Source organism: Mustela putorius, unplaced genomic scaffold (genome assembly GCF_011764305.1).
Source record: "Mustela putorius furo isolate JIRA1106 unplaced genomic scaffold, ASM1176430v1.1 tig00537350_pilon_pilon_pilon, whole genome shotgun sequence".
NCBI lineage: Eukaryota > Metazoa > Chordata > Mammalia > Carnivora > Mustelidae > Mustela > Mustela putorius.
The window spans coordinates 22,223,331-22,248,773 of NW_025422471.1; the positions used below are offsets into that span (position 1 = coordinate 22,223,331).

At 42.6% G+C, this 25,443-nt stretch overlaps 1 protein-coding gene across 1 annotated transcript in view; it reads right to left on the bottom strand.

Moving 5' to 3' along the window:
- Nucleotides 1–6,726: 6,726 nt before the first annotated feature.
- The window catches only part of CMYA5 (cardiomyopathy associated 5), an 89,030-nt gene continuing 70,313 nt past the window's right edge, over nt 6,727–25,443 (bottom strand). Inside the window, exons 10-13 of the mRNA XM_004766808.3 lie at nt 15,941–16,074; nt 14,586–14,685; nt 12,184–12,357; nt 6,727–7,605 (exon numbers count right to left, since the gene is read on the bottom strand). Coding sequence (XP_004766865.1) covers nt 7,359–7,605; nt 12,184–12,357; nt 14,586–14,685; nt 15,941–16,074 — 655 coding nt within the window. The 3' untranslated portion in view covers nt 6,727–7,358. The remainder of the gene's footprint in view (nt 7,606–12,183; nt 12,358–14,585; nt 14,686–15,940; nt 16,075–25,443) is intronic.

Here is a 25,443-nt window from a genome sequence, read left to right on the forward strand (position 1 = left end):
TCCCAACCACTCTTTCTCATCAATGGCAACAAATCCTTGAATGGAGGTGCTCTTCTTCCCACATGCAGTCAATCCATGGGGAGACAGTGAGATGTCACATAAGAATTTCCAAGTGTCCTTTCCCTCTATTAAGTTAATAAGATCTTTATATGATAGATAATGTTCTATCATCTGCATAGTCATCCTACCAGGCATGACATTTTTTGGATCAAAAGCAGGAGGAAGAGGGCCTAAAAATCGAATTGAGTATTTGCCAAATGAAGAAAAAAAATATAGCCTGGGAAATTGTCTTAAGGCAACTTTTTTTCCCCTTAATATTAATGTAAGCGTTTGGACTGAATTACCCCCACACAACAAGGATTTCTCAGGGAAGCCCAGAGCTGATGCAGGATGAAAGTATTTAGAGCAGCAAACCCAAATGCTGGGGCCCCTGGCTGGCCATGGCAATTTAACAGTCCAGTCAGTGGGGGTCTGCTCCCCTGAAGAGGAAATGCACAGGGCCATAGGTTTCCTGGACAGAGCTAAGAAGGAGACAAAAAACACCTTTTTTTCTCTCCCACATACACCAAGCCCTTCGCTGCAGGAGCTGAGAGCTGGCAAACGCCAGCTCAGGGGGCCTTCATTCTGTTTAATGTTGAAAAACATAATATCCAAGCACATGAAAAGCCCGTTCTTTGAGATTGCCATTGTGTCTACTCTCCATACCCGTTCTTTCTTGTAAACTCACCCAGAATAAAATCAGAAGTCCTTACGTGGCTTTTAGGGCCATTATGGACTGGTCCCTGGCTCCTCTCTTGACTCATTCATAGCATTCTCTCCCCCTTGCTTATTCCACTCCAGACATCCTGGCCTTACTGCCCCTCTAATAACCCCATGCTGCTGCCTCAGGACCTTTACACTTGTTATTCCTCCAGTGGAATACCCTTGGCCCCTCATTTCCCTTAGGTCTTTACTCAAGTATCACCTTATCACAGACAGTCTCATCAGACCTAAAATATATAGCAGTCCCTACCCCTATTACTCTTTGTTCTCTCTGATTTTTTTTTTCTCCCAGTTCTCATTCCCCACTGACATACTATGTATCTGTTTATTGTATATTCCTCCACTAGAATGTAAGATTCTCAAAAACAGGAACTTAATCTGATTGGATGACCGTTATTTCCCTAGGGCCTCAAGTGGTGCTCAGGCCATAATAAGTATTCAATAAGTATGTGTCCACTGAATGAATGAATGAATTATGCTTCTCCTTCCCCATTTTCCTCTGTTCTCATTATTTTGCCCACTGCCTCTGAAGTTAAAAAAATCCTCAAAAAACATGTTGACTCTAGAAGAGTGTCAATTCTTCCTGGTGTGCCTGGCATGCAGGAACGTCTTCCACTGCGTTGGGGCAGTCCAGCACAATTCTGGGAGCTTCAGTTAGGCTGAGAAAGGACTTTAAGTCATTATCTAGTTGTATAGAAATCCACTGAAGGAAAGATACTAAAGGGATTCTATAACCCCTCTAAGGGGTAATGGCCAAATTCATCTTTGGGAAAGGAGTGTTTTTTGATTTAGAGAATTGCTTTAATAGACCTTTTAGTTCTGCAAAGAGAAGCCTAGAATATGGGCAGGATAGAAGTGGCTGAGGTAGGAGGGCAAAAATTTGGCTTTCATTCTATTCTGAAAGATGTTTATATTGGTAAGAGATTTTCGCATTTTGAAATTTTGTAGTTTTGCTAGCTGACCTGGGGGGGGGGTGATTTTGAGAAGAACCTAGAAACTTAAAGAATATAGCAGAATAGGGAGGTTAATCTGTTCAATATGACTGGAAGACCGAGCTAGAGAAGAGAGCAGAAGGGGCTCCTAGCACTGTTGGATGCTACAGATTCAGCTGTATTTTGTTTCATGATCTATGAAGAAATTTCCCCCACTCACCCCAACTCCTGAGCAAAAGCTGTGTTAAGCATTACCACTGTCAGACTGTGTTAGCACAGCCTTCGGGAATTGATGGGGCACTGTGTCAATGCTTTGGGATGGTGATGACCAAACGGGACTAGGGAAGCATGAAGGAGTAGTGGGGAGGCCACTAGAGGTCATGGAGGAGAATTCAGAAGGTCAGAGACATCAACCAGGAGAATGCAATCATTGACAGAAATTCTTGGAAATCTGGGACAGGAAACAGAATTTCTCACAGTCCATATGAGATCAGTGTTGGATAGCAAAGGAAAAGGCACCCAGAAAGAGTGGAGGGTTTAGGGACTTTTGGGTCATGCTGCATCACAGAATTCAGACTTGAATCTCATGGTTACCCACTTCTCAGACTTTAATCACAGAAATCTTTGCATCAAATGAATTACTAAATGAGAGGTGTTGAGCTCCTCCTTGGAAAACAGCCCAGAAAATGTGCTCCCTCCTGCATTGGGAAAGGGGCTGAAAATCAGTGTCAGCTTCATTCAGCTCAGAGATGTCCCTGGGGTCACTCTCTAGCAGTCACTGTATCAGGGACACAAGGGGATGGCAGTGCCTTGGGGGTAGAGGCTCTCAGCCCTTATTATTGTTGCTCTTGAATACTCTCCAACAGCTAAGCTCAGAACACAGGACAGTAAATGCCTAGCATGGGCTCATTTCTGCTAGTCTTAATTGATCACATGCATATCCACAGAGCTACGGACCCTTGACACTGTCATGGAATCTATTTAGTAAAAATAAGGGACATTGTGTACCCATGGACCTACCAGTTGTTTTGGTGCAGAATTATCAGTCTGTCAGTATCATTTAGGAATCATCATTGGATTTACGATTTGCATGATTTGAGTGGAGCCCACAGGAGTCAGGGAGGTGAGTTGCAAAGGTTAGGGCTGGTTGCATAGCTAGAAAATGCGTGTGTGACCAGAGCACTACCCCAATAGCACCAGAAACAAAACCCAGGGTTCTGGTATCACAATGCCTCCCTTGCACGCTGGTGGTGGTTTGAGGCCCAGAGACGCAGTACATACTTTGCAACCCTACAGTGGGAGCTCAGACAAGGCTGCACTTGAGATACCAGGACCCCTTCAATGCCTAACCTTCCTCTGGGCAATCGTATTTGTACTAGATCCTTGGCCAGTGATGACGTTCTCTGGTGATATTTAGCACCTGTTGGAGTCCTGTGAGTTCTTTCTGCAATTGAACACTTGAGATAATTGGTGGGTAATTAACACAATAAAGATGAGGAATGACTTCCAATACAGGCCACTCTGGGGCCTGAGGGATGCTCCTGATGGGAGAGTATTAGTGTTTGGTGCTCAAAGCACACAACTTTGTAAGTGGATGTGAAGTATGACACTTCAACTCTGTTGGATTTTAGGGAAATGTCTCCAGAAAAACAGCAGGAACACATTCTGGTTTGCTTCCATAGAAAAATCCTTCTACCTCTGACAGAGAACCTACCTGTCCAGGGCTCCCAGGTGGGGTATGAAAACAAAGAAGGACCACAGTATTAATCTTCATTTCTTCTTTTTTTCCCCACAAACTCCTTTATTTTGACCCTATACCTCTCAGAGAAAGCACTGCGGTTTCACGTACTAAAGTCTTTTCTTCGCAAACCAAAAGTTATTGACTTTTTTGAATCCCAATTAAGGTCACTGGTCCTGAAGAAAGAATCAAAGGTAAACCCAAAATAGTATCAACGACAACACAGATGTTTGAGAAGGAAGTCAGTTCATGAGGAAAGAAAATTGGTGTGTATGAATGTATGCATGCATATGTTTATGTACATGTGTAGGGGAGAGAGTATGTATGTATATACACCCACGTGTAATTTTCACACATCACAAATATATGGAAAAACTAATCTGTGATACAAAAATGAAACCTCATTTTATTCTCCTGGTTGAGGATTTGGGCTGTAGCTAAATCCACACTAAATCCACACTCTGCCACCTGCTGGCTGGGAGTGTGAACTAGTTACTTACCTGCTCTGAGCCTGGTTTCCTCATCTCTAAGATGGCAATGGTTTTTACTGCGCAAGATTCTGATGAAGATGAAGAGATCATGTATGTGCTATACATTTTGTTAAACTAATAAGCACCGGTGACAGATTTCCAGAGAAGCAATTTTGACAAAATTTGCTGACTTCCTTTCCTCCCTCTAAGGGTTTGTGTTATGTGAGAAGGAAAGACAAGAAGAAGGAAAAATGGACTCAGAAGGAAAGAATTGCTTGAGGATGTAAGGAAAAAGCATTAACTTCATTTTGCTTGTCTCCACGGGAATCATTCCCTAGAAACCAGTGAAGAAATCTATCAGTCAACGGATAAAGGCAGCTGAAACATGGCTCTCCTGACCCCAAAGTCCTATTTTCCACCATGAACTTGCCAAGGACGCCGAGATAGGAGGACCACTCAATGGTCCTGAGAGGATCTCTGGAGTCCCTTGTCTGGATGTTTTGCACACTAAAGAGTGCTGTGACATTTCACATGCCTACTTAATCTGATGTTTGCAGTTGTCTCAAGAGAAAGCTACAGCTAAAAAACCTGAGTTGCCCAAAGTTAACACCTAGAAGCTGAATCCAGATCCTTTCAAACTTAATACTAAGTCTAACTTAGTTCTAATTCAAACTTAGCTCTTCCCATTATTGTGACTTTCCCCTTAATACCAGGGTGGCTTCCAACTTGATGGCAGAGGCTGCTGGTGCCCTGTCCCATTTACCCCCAACTTACCCCCAGCTCACTTGAGTGCACCAGCAGGTACATTGGGCAACTGTCCACTGACATCTCTGGGTCGGATGTCTTTCTTTTGTATTTCCTTTGTCTGAAGACCTTCTGATGACCTTAGGCATTTGCAAGGAACACAACCTGGAAAAGTGGGGGATGGGAATTTAATGTCCCCTGGGACAACCCTCAACCAACAGGGTTTGGACAGAGTGGTTAAATGTCAGCCTTTGGCACATTCTGAGTGGCTTCTGGAGAGCCTCCTGTACTAGTGAGCCCCAGTTGCCCATAGTTAACCCACTCATAAAATATGTCCTTCATTGGTTCTTCCCCCTTCTTGTCTTACTTTCCCCACTTCCTCCAGTGTGCTTCTTGGAATTACTTCCTGTATAAACAACCAACACTAAATCTTTATCTCCATGTCTACTTTTGAAGAAACCCAAACTGAGACAAATTCTAAAATTCATGTCGTTGCTACTACTCTTCCTGTTTTTAATTACATGACATTCTCACTGAGAAAGTAATAATGACCATGGGTTGCTGACAACTCAGAACCTGATGGCAACACTTTTAAGATTTGACAAAAGTGAAGATAACATTCTCAACAAAGTAAATTGTTCCCCCTATTTCACTAAGTATCTACCTTCCCAGGAACTCCTCTCATTTTAAAGCAGCATTGTCATGGCTCTGAAAGGACTCTACCAAAGCAGCTACAGACCTGGTTTGGGTTTTCCAGCTGTTAATCAATAGATGTTAGAACAGATCTCAATCACCAAATTAAAAGCTTTTGCACAGCAAAGGAGAGAGTCAACAAAACCAAATGACAACTGATGGAATGGGAGAAGATATTTGCAAATGACATATCAGATAAAGGGCTAGTATCCAAAATCTATAAAGAATTTACCAAACTCAACACCCAGAGAACAAATCAAGAAATGGACTGTAGACATGAGCAGACATTTCTGAAAAGAAGATGTACAAATGGCCAAACAGACCCATGAAAAAATACTCCACATCACCCAGCATCAGGGAAATACAAATCAAAACCACAGTGAGATACCACCTCACACCAGTCAGAATGGCTAAAATTAACAAGTCAGGAAATGACAGATGTTGGTGAGGATGTGGAGAAAGGGGGAACCCTCCTACACCATTGGTGGGAATGCAAGCTGGCGCAACCACTCTGGAAAACAGCATGGAGGTTCCTCAAAAAGTTGAAAATAGAGCTACCCTATGACCCAAAAATTGCACTACTGGATATTTACCCTAAAGATACAAATGTAGTGACCTGAAAAGGCACGTGCACCCAAATGTTTATAACAGCAATGTCCACAATAGCCAAACTGTGGAAAGAATCTAGATGTGCATTAGCAGGTGAATGGATAAAGAGGTGGCATATATATATACAACGGAATATTATGCAGCCATCAAAAAATGAAATCTTGCCATTTGCAACGACGGGGATGGAACTAAAGGGTATTGTGCTAGGCAAAACAAGTTAGTCAGAGAAAGATAATTATCATATGATCTAGCTGATATGTGGAATTTGGACAATAAGGCAGAGAATCGTGGGGGAATAGAGGAAAAAATGAAATGGGAAGAAACCAGAAAGGGAGACAACCCATAAGAGACTCTTAATCTCAGAATAGATCTCAAAAGTAAGATAATATTTCTCAATTCATGAAAAGAAATAAATGAATTCATAATGCCAAAAAAATCTATATTTAAGATCAAAGTATTTATAATCTAGAAAACAAGAGCAATCATCTCAAAATGCCTTCTAGATTATCAACTTTGCACGCATATTTTAGGAAGATTTCGAGAGATTTCAGTATAGTATCTAAAAATGACCAACCATTTCCTTTTGGCAAAAAGAGATTCCCAGCTTCCTATAGTTGACTGTAACTATGGGATAAAAGTGTTTGGATTTTTAAAAAGATGCATATAAAAATCTTCTGTGAAAATTAGTTGGAGCTCAGGCCACTCAAGTAGAAGGGTCATTCACTCTACAGTGTGCCCCAGTCCAGAGACACCAGGCTCAGAAGTTACATATAATAAGTTCATATAACATGTTTTATTTTACAGACTATAAGCATTTATTTAACAAAATGGACATTTTTAACACCTAGCACTTGTCTACATTTAAAATTTCAGGGGAGAAAAAGACCTGTGTTCTACAGTACATATTATTACAAAAGAGTTTGTTATCAACTTAGAACAGTTAAAATGCCTTCTCTAGTGATTAGAAAACATCGTCCTGTAGTGGAGTGAGGTGACCTCTCTTTCAGGGTAAAAACCTTTGATTCTTGTCAGAAATATAGAACTAGCACAACCTTCGCCTGTTCAGACCTGACCATCCGAGGATGTCTTTTGCCACTACAACAGGCGGAAGACCACTTCTCCGCTTTGGTTCCCAAGTCAGGTATAAATCCTTTCAATTTAGGGAAGCACTCAAACATCCAGAAAGCAAAGGGCGGAGGCTGTTTTCTCCGTCCTCTTTACTCACACGCTACCTACCTAGAAAGTCAAGGTTTCCCTGGTGGTTTTGTTCACGTGCTGAGCGCTATGCGTGCAGCAAGCATTAGTGCAAGTGTGTGGGAGACATTTTGAATAATACATAGCACCCAAGGGCAAGAACCACAGACCCCCAAAATGTGATTGATTGCTCTGGCAAACTCTGAAAGCCCATGATCACTTGTGCCTTGTGGAATCTGGGGGCTCAATCCCCAGGTGCAAAGTACATTTTCCGGGTTTCTCCAGGGCAAAGGCGGGGTGAACGCCCTCATTGAACCTGTGCCTAATGATGAAGAGCAACTGTCCACTTTCAGCATTAATGAAGAGAAGCCTCTGGTTGTTGTAGTCCAGCAGAATGCCCACCCTGGCGGGACGCTCGGTCACATGGACATCGCTCACGATGCCACTGTAGAAGAACGTGTATCTGAAATGAAATAGAGCGAGGAATTAAACACTGGGCCATGGAAAAGAAAGTCACTTGGAGATAACCAATCTTTCAGTGATGAATTTCACTTCACCATGATGAGCTGCCATAACATTGTCCCAGATCCTTTAACCAGATCCCTCCTAGATGCTAAAATGCAGATCTCATCCCAACAGACCAGCATTTTTAATAATTTTGCTCCTTCTACATTAGGAGGCGGTCCCAGAATAACCAGCATATGCCTCCCTTGTGATTTTTCTCAACATTCTAATTCTTTCCCAGCTGCCCACATGTTTTAACTACCGCATTCATGGCGTGTCATTCTTTTGAATAAAACTCCTCTGAGGCTGCCGTGTATTTTAAAAAGTACTGCAGGCTCGCCTTCCATAAAATGTATTAATTTTACAGCTTAAAAATTTATAAGTAACTTACATAAGGGCCTTTATGAAGTTTAAGAAAAAAATTTCGTTCTTTTTGCCCAACTTCATCCTTTGTAGAGGCTCCCCCAACCCTGATCCGACTTCCTTTTCATCTTCTCAATGTTCTCTGCAGCCTTGCAGCCCGGGGCAGGGGACAGGGGGCGGGGGTGGGGGTTGCCTGTCATTTCTCTCTTCAGTTTAAATAAATTGAACTAAACAAGTATTCATTTGGTGTATCTGTGAGTCCAGCACTTTCCGAGGCCCTCTGGGGAGTATGAAGGACCACAAAGCGCTGTCCTTGCCCTTGGGGAAGCCAGGCCCTCCTGACCAGGGATGAAAACACTGTTGCTCACTTAAACATGGGCTCAAGCTGAGGCTTCACCTCAGGGCGCAGACTGGAAAAGTGTTCACAAACACATTTCATGGACCTGTGTGGTTGTGGAAGGAAAGGTGTGAGACCAGGCTGGGAAGGGGAAATCGCTGAACAGAAGAAACTAAATTGCTCTGTGCAGAAAGTAATGCAAGTTTGGTGTTTCCTCCTGCCAATCTGAGAAACAGAGGCCCTGAAAGCTGGGAAGGGGAGAAATGAAACACGGAGGAGATGAGGGGAAGGTCTGTGAGGATGGGCAGGTTGAGGGGCGGAGTCTCAGCAGCCCTGGGGCTGGTGGGGCCTTAAGACTCTGGGCAAGTGAGGGCCTCTGATGTGGCTGAAAGAGCCAAGGACCTTTAAGGCCTATGATGTCAGGCTTCAAGGCCCAGAAGCTGGAGTATACATGTGTTTAGGGAATGGCAAGTTGGCAGCTGTCCTGCAGAATAAGAGCTCGTGTGATGGGGCTGCAGTTCGCAGGGATGGAAAGTAAGCAAGGCTCACTCAGTGACAGAGGAGCTTTTCAGTACTGTGCTAATGAGAGGCCTGACAGCACTGGGAGCAGCAGTGTAGGCTGGGCGCTTATGGAAGGCTCTGGGAGTAGAGGGGCTCCTACTCAGTAATATTGGCTCATACTCCAGGTCCAAACTGGATAGGTGGGAAAGAGGGAGAGGAAGATCCAACCAGCAAGGGCAGCAGGAGCAATGACGAGGCTCCAGAACAAGCAAGGCCCTAGGTCATGGAGAGTGTCTCGGTCTCGGAGTTCAGAGAAGGTTTGGAGAGGACATGGAGTGACTCTGAGGAGGAGGCCACTAACATTCAAATTAAACATAAATAAAATTCAGTGCCCCGTGCTTCAGTCCTACTCGCCACATTTCAAGTATTCAATAGCCACTTGTGACACCATTTTTCTATCTTCACAGAATGTCTGATTGCACAACACTGGTCTAGGGGGTTTGGAATGCTCAAAGAAGCCATTTCCCCAGTCCTGCTTAGAAGACTCCTGGTCTTCACAGGCTTAGCTTCTGTCATTCCTTGAACTAATCCCTACCATAGAGGCTGAGGGGGGAGAGACATTTCTCCAAGTCTGGGCTCCACTAGTTCTGCAGGGCCTGGAATCTGTCCCACTCTACATCTGCCTCCATTTCCTAGTCAGCATATCAGTTCCTTCTCCAACCTGCTCTCTGGTCTGAAACCAAGCCTGTCTGTCAGGGGCCAGACTCCCTGTCCAGCATCTCCCCACTTCTTCCTAGGACTGCCAGAGTGTTTTCAAACAAAGATTATCTAGAAGCCTGACTAGACACTTGTGTGACCCTGGAACTGCTGTCCCAGGGTTCCCAGGCCCAGGTGATCCCACCCCCTGTGAATCTCACTACCGGCCCAGACTAAGTACAGACCCCATTTGGCCCTGGTGTCTACTCCTTCCAGGGCTCCTCATCCCTCTTCCTGGTCACCTTAGTCTTAGACCCTCTCTTTACCATGGCTCCACCTGAGTACGGCATCGCTGTAGATGTTTGTAGATTTTGAAGCAAAAAAGCAAGAGATGTAATGAAAATGATGTTCTAGAAAAATCTGCCAGTTGTGACAAAATGGACAGTGTGGGATGGGTGCAGACCTCTCCCTGGAGGTACAGGCATGGTGGCTGGGGTAGACCTGGTAGAAGCAGTGAGAAGGCTGTGACTGAGGGGAGAAAGTTTAGGAGTGGACTGGAAGAACTCCCATGGATTCTGTGTCCCCAGACTCTCCATTTCTCCTTTCCAATAGTGACATCTTAAAGCTTGGATTCTGTGCAAACAGAGTTAAGAGTAATCAAGTTTGGTTTAAAATTACAAAGCCAGAAAAGTGAAACACAGAGGTAGGGGGTTGCCACAGGGGATCTCACAGTGCCTGAAGCCAGGGGTGTTCTATTTGAAACATGAAGTGAAAGCACTTGAGGCCTGATGTCTCTGTGCTGTGAGCACACAGGTAAGCACACGCTTCCTCCCCAAATCCACAGGGCCCCAAATCTAAGCTTGAAAGACCAAGCTTGTTGAGCCCATTGACAAGATATAATTCTGTTTTCTAGAGTCCGGGAATTTGTTACTGGAGGCTAGTCTTTGGTTTGGGGGTTTTAAAGGTTCAAGTGTTTAGGGAACTTTTTATGGAATCTCTATCTAGTTCTAGCTCTAAATCTATTCGTTATAAATTCTGGGGTTGAGAGATTTTCAACTCTGGGCAGGGGCTAGGTCCTTAAGCATTGCGCAGCAACGAACATCAATTATCATAATTGCTCCAGCTTGATGAAATGTGACTTTGAATAGCTCTGGGAGATAGTGTCCTTATGAACCATGTCAGAAAATCAAACTGTGTCCAGGAGGATGCAGGGAGAAATGTGCAGCCAGAGATATGCAAAATCCAATCTGCAGGCCCTTTTCTGGAAACTTATAAGCACCGAAGGCTTCCTTTTTAAAGCATTACATTTAGATAAGGCCGCACATTTTTATGATACTTTACCATTTCAAGACTCTTCCCTGTACCTGACTTTATGTGATCCTCACAACACAAAAAGGTAGCAGTCAGGCATCACCGCCCCCTGACAAGATACACAAGGCCTATCGGGCAGGTTCAAAGGCTTCACTGAACTTCCAGTGAGTAGCCCATTGGAGGCTAGTCAAGGATGTGTTTCTAATAATGTGAGCATATTCTGATCATCCAAGCTTGCCTTATTAGAGACTAACATAGACTATGCTTTCTTCACATTAACCAACTAAACAGTTAACAACCTTTTCCTGTAAAGGGGCAGATAATAAATATTTTAGGCTTTGAGGGTCATTTGGTCTCTGCTACAACTAGACTCCACCACTGTGGTGCAAAAGCAGCCACAGACAATACATGAACAAATGAGATGACTGGATTCCAATAAAATTATTAATAAAATTTTATAAAACAGGTGGTGGTCATATTTGGCCTGTGGGTATAGTTTGCCAATTCCTGATATACACCAGTGAGGGGAAGGTACTGGGGACCCACTGACTGCTTTTCTCCCTCCTGTTGACTCCTTTGTGGAGGGAGCTCTTTTGTATTACCCATGTCCCTTCCCTCCTCCCTGAGGTGACTTTAGAAGGAAAACCTGGCCATGCATGGCCTGGAATTTCCTTCCTTTGCCCTATCTCTGGAGTATGAGCTTCCTGCTGGAACAACTATCCTTCTTTGTTTCTCCAGGGACCATCTCTGCCCTGCAGGGTGCCGAAGCTCGCTGGGCCTGGGGTCTAGGTGGGCACAAGTCCATTAATAAGGCTCAGTATAAGAATCCTCCTTTCCCACGTTGCCTGAGTGGCTCAGTCGATGAAGCATCCTTCTCTTGGTTTGGGCTCGGGTCATGATCTCTGGGTCATGGGACTGATCCCCGCATCAGGCTCCACACTGTTTGGAGTCTACTCAGGATTCTCTCTCTCCCTCTTCCTCTGTCTCAGCCATTGCTCAAGGGTGTGCACGCATGCAGGCACACAATTGCTGTCTCAAACAAATAAATAAATCTTTAAAAAAAAAAAAAAGAAGGAAAGAAAAGAAAAGAAAGAAAAGAAAAGAAACCTCCTTTCCCTCAGGTACGAACCATATTCACTAAAATTGGCTTCCTCAGTAATCACAGTGACAGTTTAGTCTTGGTATATTTGATGCTTTTGTTTTCTTTCTCGATTGGCTAAGACCTGGGCAGGAAAGCAGCATTCTAGATGTTGGGTGCCTCAGAGACCTCTGCCTACATATCAACTTGTGACCCTCTGACCAACAAGGGAGGGCGGTGCTCTGGCTTACCTCTGTGGCCCAGAACAGTGCATGTACCACGAAGTCTCACCGTGTCCCAGGGTTCCAGCCTGTACCGCTGAGTGGGAGCAGATGCCAAGTCGGTAAGCTGGGCAGTCTGTGACCGTGGTTTCCCAGTAATGCTGGCCACAAGCAGGCAGCTCCTCACCCAGCACAGATGGGATTCTGTGGACGAAGTAGATGCACAGGAATCACCAGCTTTTATCTCATAAACACCAACATTTATTAGGTCACACACATTTTAGGCAGGACTCTATCCTTGGAAACTGCTGGAACTTGACTAAAGACATCTGTTTCTTCTTGTGCCCCCAACTTTGACTCGACCACCACAGAATGCCACAAAATCTCAACACACATTTGACATACTTCCATTGCCATGTACAACATGCATGTCTAGTCCACTGCATCTCTTGAGGGAGCTAAGAAGCAGGAAATAACCAGAATGATTATTTCTGCTTATAAGCACCGAAGGCTTCCTTTTTAAAGCATAGTCTGTGTTAGTCTCTAATAAGGCAAGCTTGGATGATCAGAATATGCTCACATTATTAGAAACACATCCTTGACTAGCCTCCAACGGGCTACTCCTGCTTTCCAGGAGAGTGAGGAAATATGAGGGAGGCAGGTGGGGAGTTCCAAGAGAACATAACTTGCAAAGTTTTTTCTAAAACTTGAAGATATTGGGGAGGAGGAGGAGCAGGAAAAGTCTCCAAAATCTTCTTTAGCAGCGAGTTCCCATGTTTGCCGACCTTACTGGACACAGAGACCGAAGGAGGGGCAGCAAGACCTCCGGGGAGGCCACAGCAGAGCACAGAACTGAGCAGGTGTGATGAGGGCATGGTAGAAGTTGTAGTCAACAGTCTTGAGAACTGTGGCCTCTTCAGATGCAGGTGCACCTGAGAGTTTGGTGAAAGGTCTCCTTCTGTCTCACCTTAGATATTTTTAGAATAGGAACTGTGAAATGAACCCAAGCATTCTGGACTGCAGATGGGTGACCTTGTTTGCATGAATGGCTCCATTCTGCTTTGAAATGGCTGAGACAGCAAGAAAGCGCTTTTAATCTAACCTATGTTAATAGTCAGCACCCTCTCCTTTTTAACAGATGAGAAAATGATTATTGCAAAGGAATGTATTTCACTTTCTCATGTCTTTACCCAATAACCTCTGTCTAAGGAGATGGAAACTGACAGCCCCTTGCTCCCTGAGCACAGACTGTTGCCTGATATTTATGAGCTACTTTATGGGTTACTAATCGATAAAAATTCTATGAGATACATTACAGTTGTCATCAGTTACTATCTATGTGCTCTTATCAACTTACAGTCTATTTCTTTTCTTTTTGATTTTTTGAAAAATCAGAGGAAGACAGGAAAGGCCGATCGGTTTCTTAAATCATCCCCTTCCCCCCCAGAACTCACTTATTTGTCTATTTTTTGGCACCGACCATTTTGAAGGCCCCATGCTAGATTCGGGGGGATTCAAAGACACAGAAGACAGGGCTGCCGCTGGAGGAATGTTCAAGACAGAGTGGCTGAGAAATGACTCCACATATGCTCAGACCTTTTCATGGAAAAGATCGAAGGGCACCAAGGCCCAGAGAAGACTTCTAGGAGCAGGTGGTCCCTGAGCCAGGCTACTCCTATAGGTTAGGAGCCACCTGAGAGGAGAACTGTGCAACTCAGCTGAAACAGGGGGGGTGGGGCTCGTGGGCAGCCACACTGGAGCACCTCAGCACCCACGGCTGGCTGGGGCTCACATCGGTTACACTTTTCCAAAGCCTCTCACCGACTTTCTCCCCTGTGACCGTTCTGACCCTCCAAGTGACCATGAGAGACTGCTGGCAAAAAGTGCAGATCCATCTCCCCAGGGTGCCCTCACCTTTTAGCTCTTTAATGCTCTTTTTCTGTGGGAACTATCAGGTGGGGAGGGATAAGAAAGTCTGAAAATCTGAAAGTCTTGTGTGGCCAAAGATGGCAGAAACTCAACAGAATGTCATTGTCCACTAACCCTTTTCAAATGGCTGGATACAAAACCTGGTTTCCTATTCAAAATAAAAGAAGAATTAGCCTAGACTGTTTTTTGTTTTTGTTTTTTGTTTTTGTTTTTATTTAAACCAGAGATGGTACCTGAAAAGAGCCTGTGTTTTAAACTAAACCATCTGTGCCTGTGTTTGCAATACAAATATTGACACGGGCTCCAGCTTAGGAACTACTGTCTTATTTTCCCTAGTGGCAAACCAAAACCAAACCCTACGGGTGTGCTCGTGTTGATATTTGACACCATACTCCGAGGCATGACCGTTAAATTGAGGATATACCCAGGGGAGGCCACAGCAGAGGGACGCATGTCGGTAGACTTTCCCGTTGAGAAGCAAGAGGCTTCCTCCTCCTACTTACTCTGTCAATCGTCTCCTCTCGGTGAAGCTGATCACTGTCCCATCTGAGGAAATCTGGAGAGCAGGATGAGCTGTTTCTCTCAACAGAAGAAATCGGGTTCCTGTCGCAGTGAAGAAAAATAAGATTATAACGTTATCGCAACAGTAAGTGCTGTCCCTGGGTCATGGCACTGCATTTTAGACCTTACTCTCCCTCTCCCCTGATGCCAAAAGGCCCCACTCAGGGTTTTCAGACCCACTGGCTGCAAATCTCATCCATGCTAAGGCATGCCTGAATGCCAGTGGCTCCTTACTTCTAGCTGGGGCTGCAGGTCTGCCCTCTGCTATGCTGGTTCATTTGGACCAACAACATCTACATCACCCAGAGACTAGCCTACACATGCAGCATCTCTGGCCCTGTCCCAGACTTACTGAACCAGATCTGCCCTTGAACAAGCTCTTCCGGAGATCCACATGCACCTTCCAGTTGCACGTGCGCTGGTGTAAGCTACAGGAGCAGTTCTAACAACGAAAGATGCAGGCACCATATTGGGACCGGGGGGAATATTTCTGGACAAGCAGCCCTCATTTCTTCTCTCATAGACATCAGGCTGCCCCTGAGCACCTCACGGACAAGGCATGGGAACAAGGTTTGGCTGGTTAAGCAAATCAATTAATGTACCATCCTCAATCTTCTGCCATCTTTGGGTCGAGGATAAGATAAGACAATGATCACCTTTCCATTTCTCTCTTCTTTTCACAATAATTGAGAACAGCCAAGCAGTTTTTTTATTGGCATCGTTTGGCTATTTTCTCCAAAATGTCACTGAACAGCTTTATCGCTTCCTTAAGTTATTCATTCTTTTATTCAACAAACATTAATTGGCACAAACCATGGGCTAAGCACCAAAAAGAAACAGAAGAATAATACTGGAAGCTTGTTCATCGAGTCTACCGTGTAATAAAAGAAGAATATCCCCATTCCACTGTTGCCAACATACACTCAAAACATACCCACTAATTATAGCATATTGTAAGCCAAACAAGAGTCCTCTGGGGGGATTAAGAACATGTCAGAGACCATCTCCTGATCAGTTAGATCAGGGACTCCAGGAGTGGGGCCTGGGCATCAGTATTTTTTAAGTACCCTGCCTGATTGCTAATGGGTAGCCAAAGATAAAAACCTCTTAAATCAGAAAAAGAAACATCTTGGTCTTTGATCCATCTTGGATCCTCATGCCAAAAACCTAGGACTGCCAAGAGGTTGAGGCGTTTGAGGCTTTAAGAAGTGGCCTTCTCGAGTGTCTTCTCTAGCTGGTAGAAGGGAAGGAACAGAAAGGCTTGGAAGCAGTTGTGTGCAGGTGAAGGAGAAAGCACCTCTGGTGGAAATGAGAGCGGCTTCACTCTGCTCGCTTGCCCCAAATGCATTGATGGCTCTCACGTAGAAAAAGTAATTGTCATTGGGTTGGAGGTTAACTTTCAGCTGGAGTCCTTTAATTCCAGAGAATGATCTAAACACCAAAGAGAAATAATTTTAAATATTAGGTCACAGGCTAAACAACTCCTCATATTTCAATCCTGTCATGAATGAACTTTTTTTATTAATAAGAAATAACTTATTTTTCCTTTTGGCGACCACTGAGTTAGCAAGTCAGATTCTCTAAAATGGTCATGGTCCACTAAGACTACTTTGTCAAATCACTTCTACCTTTGTCAACTTTTGTCCAATATATGCCTTCTAGAATGCTCTTTGAAATGAACCAAACCTTTTTTTAAATTCAGAAGACAGGCTAATTTTGTGGTTAATGAGTCTCTAAGAATATATTATTTTCTTTATCAATTTTTGCCTAAGAAGCACTTCCGGATTAAGATGATGTTAAACCAATCAGTAATATAAAGGATGCAAATTATCTAATTAGCAGATCAGGAAGAGCAGAAAACTTAAGGTGAGTGATGATTTTGGACATGGCCATCATACCAAAGCCACTAAAGTTAACAGAAACAAAAGATCCCTAAAGAAGACTGTATCTTTTAAAATACACTTAATCCTAGCAAGAAAAGACAGTTCTAATTGCCAAGTAAAATTTCCAAAGTTGCTATATCTAAATCTCCCATGTATATTAAAATAAAACGGCTGGTATTAGTGTCTAATTGGCGGCAGTGTGTCACAGCCAAACCATTTAAACACAAAGACTTGAAGCTTTTGAACATGGAGCTCCTTGAACTTGCCGGGGGGAACTTAAGTAGTCTTGTGCCTCTTTTCTAGTCTCTTTAATCTGCAGGATATTATGGCCTAGAGCATCTGTACAGATAAGTTACACAACTGCTCATTTTTTTCAGCCTCCATTTGGAGAGTCTTTGGATACAGTTACGAGGTAGGCTCCTTACTAATGAAAGAATTCCTACCCTGATCACTAGTGCCTGGGCCCTGTTCCCCAGAGCTGTGCATTGGATAATGGTCAGTGAGGACAACAGTACAACATCCTTCCTGTTCATTCTCAGGAGGATAGGGTTTTTCTCAATCCATTTCTTTGCTTGTTTGTCTTCATTCTGCTTTGTTATTAACAAATGTTGCTTTGTTATTAACAGATGTACTACAAAAGCGTCAGAATCAAAGATTTTCTTCAGGTCACTTCTACTTCTGTTGACTATTTGGTTTCTCAATACACTGCCTTAGAGAACACTACGGAGAATCAGAAAAAGGAGGAAAAGCATCATTGATTGAGAAAGCAAACTAATTGAAAGGTTTTTAAAAGCAGAAAAGTCAAGGTGCCCGCCCCCACCAAGTCTAAAAGTGAAAAAACACCCAGGTTGTTCCTCAGAAATAAGTGGGTAGGGGCGGGGAGCAGACAGGGTCTATTTGCGCATGTGCCATTTAATGTCCTGTGTGGAGGAGGCGGCTGGAAACTCCTCAAATGTTATTGGTTGTTATTTCAGAACCTACCACCTGAACCAGGCCCTCTGCAGTACTATGTTTAGCCACGCCAGAATCATTGAGCCACATGTTCAGTGACAACTAATTATGCTTCAGTTAGTTAATGAAAAACCATGTCCTGTGATTGAGAATGTAATTCCTGACTGATATCTAGAATATTATCCTGGGGTGAATGTATTGCTTATCTTATTTGAATTGATGACTGAAGAGAGGGTCTAACAGTACATTCATTATAAGAAGCAGTAAAATTATTGTGTCCATAAGCATACTTGCGCCTGAACTGAATTTACTTCATTTAGCCATTAAACAAATGTCTATCAATCACTTATCACGTGCTCAGGCCATATAACCCGGAAGCTCGAGGCGGGTGGGGGGAAGAGGCAAGACTAGGTGAGGAAATTTCAACTCCAGGGAAGGGATATAACATGCTGTCTTTGTTTTGTTAAATACCAAAAGTACTGATTTGGGGGTGAGTATTTGCTTGTCAGTTTTAGTAAGTTTGTCAAGGAAAGAATTCCATATATATAGTCAACTGCATCCTATGTCTTATCACTCGTTGAAAGAATAAAGGTTTACAGGGTATTGAAGTCAGAATATGGGATCAGATCCTGCTTTCAGTATGTGAACAGGTCATGCAGACTTGACAGATACACACAATGCCCTCACTGAATCTGGGAAACAAAAGCACCAGGCAGGAGAACCAAAGTAACATGAAATGTCCAATACTATTATTGACAAGTTGCCATCTTATGCTCTAGCACCAGGAACAAAAGCTCACATACAAATGGTTTATTTCCATGTCTTTCTCTGTCTGACCTCACTTTAACATCATAAAAGTCCTCATACTAGCTCTCCCTACTTTTTAGCCAAATGAAAACTTCAAAATTTTGGAATTTGAAATCTGAAGAGTGGTACCCTTCCACAAAAAAATTTAATTTCAAAACCAAAAATGTCATAACTGCAACTCAATCCACATGCCTTATTCAAAGTATAGTTTTCAGTAGGACTGATATTCAAAGAATATCCAAGTTGAGGGAAGTGATGACACCACAGATGGAATCACAGCAGGTTCGTGGTGTTTAGGTAAGAAGGGATGTTAGCCTCATCAGTAATAGACTGATGTGACTCTGTTAGAAGGCTTATGCCAAGAATAAAATTCAAAAGAGAGTAAGAAATGTGACTCGAATGGAGTCACTTTGGGTCATAGGTGTGGAATTCTCCCTACAAGTCCACAGTACAGTGGAAAGGGATGGCACTATATGTAGAGTTTCCAGGAACACCAAGGCCAGGAAGCATCTAGAAACCCTGACTCATCAACAATTAGCTGATTGCTGGTGAAGCATAAGCATCCCACAAAGCACAATCCTAGTGCTCTGTGCCCAACAGGCCTTTGAAAGACTCACCCTGCTTGTCTCTCCATTGGTAGAACATAGGACACTTGTTTAACTCCAATGCTATAAAGTAGAGAAAAACTATTTCAAGGAGATCCACTGTCTCCTCAGAAATCTGAAATCATAAATGAGACCGTTTCCCTCTTCTGTTGTTTCAAAAGGCTATTGAGTGAAGGCCACCAGAAGGCAATGTCTGCCCAATATTATGAAGGCCTTCATAGCTCGAGACCTTTCATTCTTTTGTTTTTGCAAGGCACAATTGAAAAGTTTGACACAATTCACCATGCACAGTGGGGCAAGAATCATTTCCCATGGGACTTGAAAAGGGTCTTTATGAACTAAAAAACCATCAGGACCTAATGCTTAATGGGAAAATACTAAAATCATTCCCTTAAGTTGGAGTTAGAGACAAGTGGTTAAAAGAAAAAAAAAAAAAAGTCATAGGGGTGCCTGGGTGGCTCAGTCAGTTAAGCATCCTGCTCTTGGTTTCAGTTCAGGTCATGGTCTCGCAGTCTTGGGATAGAGCCCCGCCTCAAGCTCTGCGGTTAGTGTGGAGTCTGCTTCAGATTCTTTCTACCTCTTCCTCTGCCTCTCCCTACTTGTGCTCTCTCTCTCTCTCTCTCAAATAAATTAATAAAATCTTTAAAAAAAAAATTCATGCAGGGGCAACCTAATCTACCAAGAATTCTAAATTATAAAGCTATGATAATAAGAACTGCATGGAACTGGGACATAAGTAGATGGGGCAGTAGAACAGATTACACATTCTAAAGGTCAGGAATAGAGCCAAACACAGTGTTTTGAGTGTATAATAATGGAAGTATTCCAAATCAGAAGGGGAAATGATAGGTTTTCTTAGTGGGACAGCTGGATAGCCATACTAAAAAAAAATAAAGTTAGATTACTAATTTCACACTTTCTACTAAAATAAATTTCAGATGATAAAAGATCTAGTTTCTAAAAATGAAATCATTGGCTCATGAAACAAGATGGGATTGGGAAGGAGACAAACAATCCGAGACTCTTAATCTCATAAAACAAAGTGAGGATTCCTGGGGGGAGGGGTGGTATGGAGAGGGTGGGTGATGGACACTGGGGAGGGTATGTGCTCTGGTGAGTGCTGTGAAGTGTGTAAGCCTGATGATTCACAGACCTGTGCCCCTGTGGCAAATAATACATTATGTGTTAATAAAAATATGAAATCATTGGATACTACAGAAAACATAAGAGGGAGACAATTTTTAAATATGAGACAAAAATTAAAGACATTTTCAAAAGAGATTGATAAATTCTACTAAATTAACATTTAAAACTATCCATGGCTCATGCAGCATCACTTATCAGCATAGGGATGCCAATCAAAACCATAGTGAGCTATCACTCATACCTGTTAGAATAGTTAGTATCAAAAAGATAAGAAATAACAAGTGTTGGTGAGGATGTGAAGAAAGGGGAACCCCCTTACACTATTGGTGGGAATGCAAAATGGTGCAATCACTATGGAAAACAGTACGGAATTTCCTTAAAAAGGTAAAAACAGAGCTACCATACCATCCAGCAATTTCATTTCTGGGTATTTATCCAAAGAAAAACAAAAACACTAACTTGAAAAGATATCTGTATCCTCATGTTCACTGCAGCATTGTTTACAATAGCCAGGATATAGAAACAACCTAAGTGTCCATCAATGGATTACAAAAGATGTGACATATATCTCTGTATAGATTTAGACATAGATACAGATATAGCTCACACTGGAATAGTATTCAGTCATAAAAAGGAATAAGATCTTGTCATTTATGACAACATGGATAGAGCTAGATGGTATAATGTTAAGTGAAATATGTCAAACAGAGAAAGATACCATACAATTTCACTTATATATGGAATCTTAAAAAAAAAGTGAGCACACAAAGCAAAACAGAAACAGACTCATAAATACAGAGAACAATCGGATGGTTACCAGGTTGCGATGGGATGGGAGCTAGGGGAGGGAGATGAAAAGGTACAAACTTCTGATTATAAAATAACTAAGACATGAGGATACAGTGAACACTAAAGGGAATGTGGCTAATAGTATGTAATAATTTTGCATGCTTACAGATGATAGCTAGATTTATTGTGATCACTTCATAAGGTGAACATTTATTCAACATAAATGTTGAATCACTGTATTATATACCTGAACTTAATATAATATTGTATGTCAACTATACATCAATAAAAAATATCCATGGCAAAAAATTTTCAAAACAAATTTGCAACTCATGTTGTAGATGAGGACTAATGTTCTTTAAAAAACAAAGAGGTTCTACAAATCAATAAGTTAAACAGGAAAAAAGTGGGTATAGGAAATGAGCAGTTCACAGAAAAGAAAGTACGGGGTTCTGAAACATGAAATGATGTTCAACCTAATAACAGGAATACACACTGAAATTATAATAAGATTCCACCTTCTACCTATCAAGTGCAAAGATCAAAAGTTTTATCATACCCTGTGTAGGTAGGGAAGCACCCTTGTAAGCTGCTAGCCTATATGTAACAAGTATAGCCTCTATAGAAACAGTCTGGTAATAGCTATCAAAATCCAAAATGTACATACCTTAATATATTTATTTCTAGGACCTTTTTTTAAAAGATCTTATTTATTTATTTGACAGATAGAGATCACAAGTAGGCAGAGAGAGAGAGGAGGAAGTAGGCTCCCTGCTGAGTCAAGAGCCTGGTACGGGGCTTGATCCCAGCACCCTGGGATCATGACCTGAGCCAAAGGCAGAGGCTTTAACCCACTGAGCCACCCAGGCACCCCTATTTCTAGGACTTTATCTTACATATATCCTGGTACATGTGTGAAATGATATACAAGGGGTTTTTTTCTGAGGCATTGTTTGTGACAGCAAGAAAATGGAAACAACTTAAGTACCTTCCAATTGGTCAAATAAATCAAATTATATTTTTAAAACAGAATATAATAGAATTGTTTTTAAAATGGAGGCCATTCTATATGCACTGGTATAGGATTCTCACCAAGAAATATTTTAAACAAGAAAAGCAAGGTGGCAGAAATATCTATAGGAAGTTATCATTTGTTGAAAAAAATACAGATGTTTGTATAAGCACAGACTACCTAAAAGGATAAATATGAATCAGGTAAGAGTAATTGCCTCTGGGGTGTCTGGGTGGCTCAGTGGGTTGAAGCCTCTGCCTTTGGCTCGGGTCATGATCTCGCGGTCCTGGGATTGAGCCCCACATCAGGCTCTCTGCTCGGCGGGGAGCCTGCTTCCTCCTCTCTCTCTCTCTGCCTGCCTCTCTGCCTACTTGTGATCTCTGTCAAATAAATAAAATCTTAAAAAAAAAAAAGAGTAATTGCCTCTAGGGAGAAAAACTGAGTAGGTGACAGATAAATAGAAAGGAGACTTCACTTCCTCTGTATCCCTTTTGTATCTCTGAATTTATACTATATGTACATATTACCCAAAATCAATTAAATAATTTACTTTTAGAGCTGTATTATAAGCTCAGGAGTTCACTGGATGTGTTTGAGGAACACACATTAATTTGAATTTTGTAGAGTGGCTTCTCTCCTAACTTGATAATTTGATAATTTGTGTGGAATGAAAGCAAGGAGTGCACATGAGCTTCAGGTCATTTGAGGGGCTGGTAACCCTGAGGAGTGACAGCATCCGCACTGCCATGTCTAACACCTAGATTTAAGTATGTTTTCTCCCCAGAGGAGGCGGGGGGGGCGGTGTGTGTACAAACAATATGGAGGAATCCAGTGCCATTACTGCTGGAAGCAGCCTACGGATGGTGCTGTCACTGCAATGCACAACAGATGGTTCAATAGGAATTGTTTGTTAAAAAACACAGTGGGTTCTTGCTAGCATTCCGATTGGTCGCACCCACATTGAGCCAGGCAGTCAACAACCTTTAATGTGAACTGTGAACAGGGTACACTGCTGGACCAGTAAAGTAGCATTTCCCAAACCCATGTGGACACATGAGACCTTCAAATTGGAACCTCTTAAGGGGCCCTGAGAATCTAAGCTTAGAAGAGCAGCCCAGGTGATTTTTATGATCAGCTGGGTTTGGGAAACTTACTCATGATAAGTGGGGTGAGGAGAGGGGGGAGGGGGAATAGGAAAAAGAAGGAAAATCTCCCAGAACATAAGCAACACTAAATGCAAAAACTAACTCTTGCCGAGGGAAGCCATTTTAAAAAGGCTTAACTACCTGTAAACATGGAACTTTTTAAGATGAAACATTATGGTTAAATCAGGGTTAAGAAAAAGAAGATTCTTTCTTTATATACTGATTTTTGTTCTTAAAACTATGTAAATAATTTTTGAACAGGACTATATTTCTTCTGGTAAATGAGGATATTATAAGATTCAGGGTTAACTAAACATCACTATTAGTTCATAATAGGATAGAAACACAAGGGTGAATGCTGCCAACCACGGGACTTAGACTTTCCTGTAATTAGATTTCTCACAAAATCCAAGTGAGCCAAAGGATTCCAGAAGAATGATCCTGGATTTTTGTTTTCTCTGTAGTTCCCCTCCAGAGCCTGAATGGTACCATTTCTATTTCAGGCAGAGAATCCCAGGAGCCTAGTAACATCCATTCCTCTGGATTCTCGAAGCTCCCCTTTACCATTCCAAGGCCACATATGTGGACAATTACTTGAGATCCCCATAGAACTGCCTGCCCAGAATGGTGATTTAACTTCATGCTTTCAGATCCAGTTTATAAATGATTACATCAGGAATGTTTTTGCATCTTTTGTAAAACTGCTCTTAAAAGACAATCACTATTATCTTGTTCAATAGCCCTTATATAAAGATCTACATGAAAAATTCATCTTAGGGCTGAATGTCAAGAAATATAATTGTCTCCTAGTGAAATGTTATGCTTCCTTTTTATAAAAAGATGAGTTATGTAATCTCTTTCTTTCTCCCTCTTGCTGTCTCCCCCTCTCTCCTGTTTTCACCTTAGCTACCAGGAAGTTCAGATTTAAATTTTCTGTTCCATTGAGCTACAGTTTTTAACCTGTACTTTCCGATATAGTCTCCTCTCCCCTGAATGATCTCTTGTTCTCCAGGATTGTTTCTAGTGGTTCTATTATGTCTGGGTCTTTTAATGTGAACAACTTGAATACTGGTGGAAATTGACAGAACATAAGCTAGAAGTGAAGGAACAGCCTGGGTTTTCATTGACTGAAGTTTTACTATACAACCAGAAGGTGTATAGGATTCTAAATAATTACAGTTAAGTCAGATGCATTTGGGAAGAAAGATTTCATTTAGGAAAAGCTGAATGTCAAGAATACTGGGTTGGGGGGTTGGAAATCATCCTACAGCTCGCTCTCCCAAGGGTTCCCTGCTGAGGGTTATCACCTGGGTCAGGAAAACAATACCACAAAAAGACTGGCTATTAGTCCTTAAATCCTTATGAATTTGGACCCATTCATGTCAGTGATCTCCTGTCACCCCGAGAAGCAAGCATGGGGCAGGAATAACTGCCTCCTCCGTCCACAGGTTGTGAAGGTCAAATCATTTGCTGCCGATCTTTGGTCATCACCAATCCAGCTGAAAACTTAGTACGAAGTTTTTTTAAAAAAGAAAGAAATGCTGGGATTCTTCATCTCCTGCTCAGGTAACTAAGTTCATTAGAAAACTCGCCCTTATTTGTCCTTATTACACAGACAGAGCAGCAGGTGTCCCCAGCTGGAAAACCCAACTGTGACAGACATTTCTGTTCCTGCCCTACCACGTGTGGCCCTGAAAGCCAGAAGCAGGAAGAATGTGAGCTTACAGGCCCAGCACCCAGAGCCCAGCCAATCCTCGTGATGCTTCTGGGGAAGGGGACCCAGAGAAAGTCTCCACACCCCTATAGCCTCAGCCAGGGAAGGGAGCAGGAAGTTCACTACCGACTACTTTTGTGGTGTATTGAGTCTCACAGATTTGTCATTCAGTACACAGCTTCTCTCTGCACAGCCCACACAGCTAATCCCTGTACTATATTTCTCTCAGTTTTCCCTCCTCCACCCACAGTTCTGCTGACTTCTCTCCACACAGGAGAGACAGAACAGCTGAGGAAACAGCCGAGTGGTGGAAAATTTTTGAAAGTGTTTTGAGCCCACCCAACCTGAGGAGAGCATTCAAAGAAAAACAGGAAAGGGTGAGTAGGAGCTCCCTCAGCCCCCACACACAAGCCAGGGATTGTCACTCCCGCCCACCCCCAATCCCAACAGGGGCCGACTGCTGGGACCCAGCCACAGTGCCCACACACAAAAATATGCAAATGTGTATTCTGTGAGGATTATGGGATGGAGGCAATTGCTTGGTTATTTCAGATACCACATCATGGAATTTGGGGCTCAGTAGGCTCATTCCATATAAACACTCACCATAAGAGTTCAACCAGCACCTTTGATCTTAAATCAGAATATTTAGAGGCCATCGTACAGGGAGAACAAATGCAGGTCTAAGGATGAATGTGTTTCTGTTCTGGCAGCCAAAATCAGATTCCCCAATCTAAAGGGTAATCAA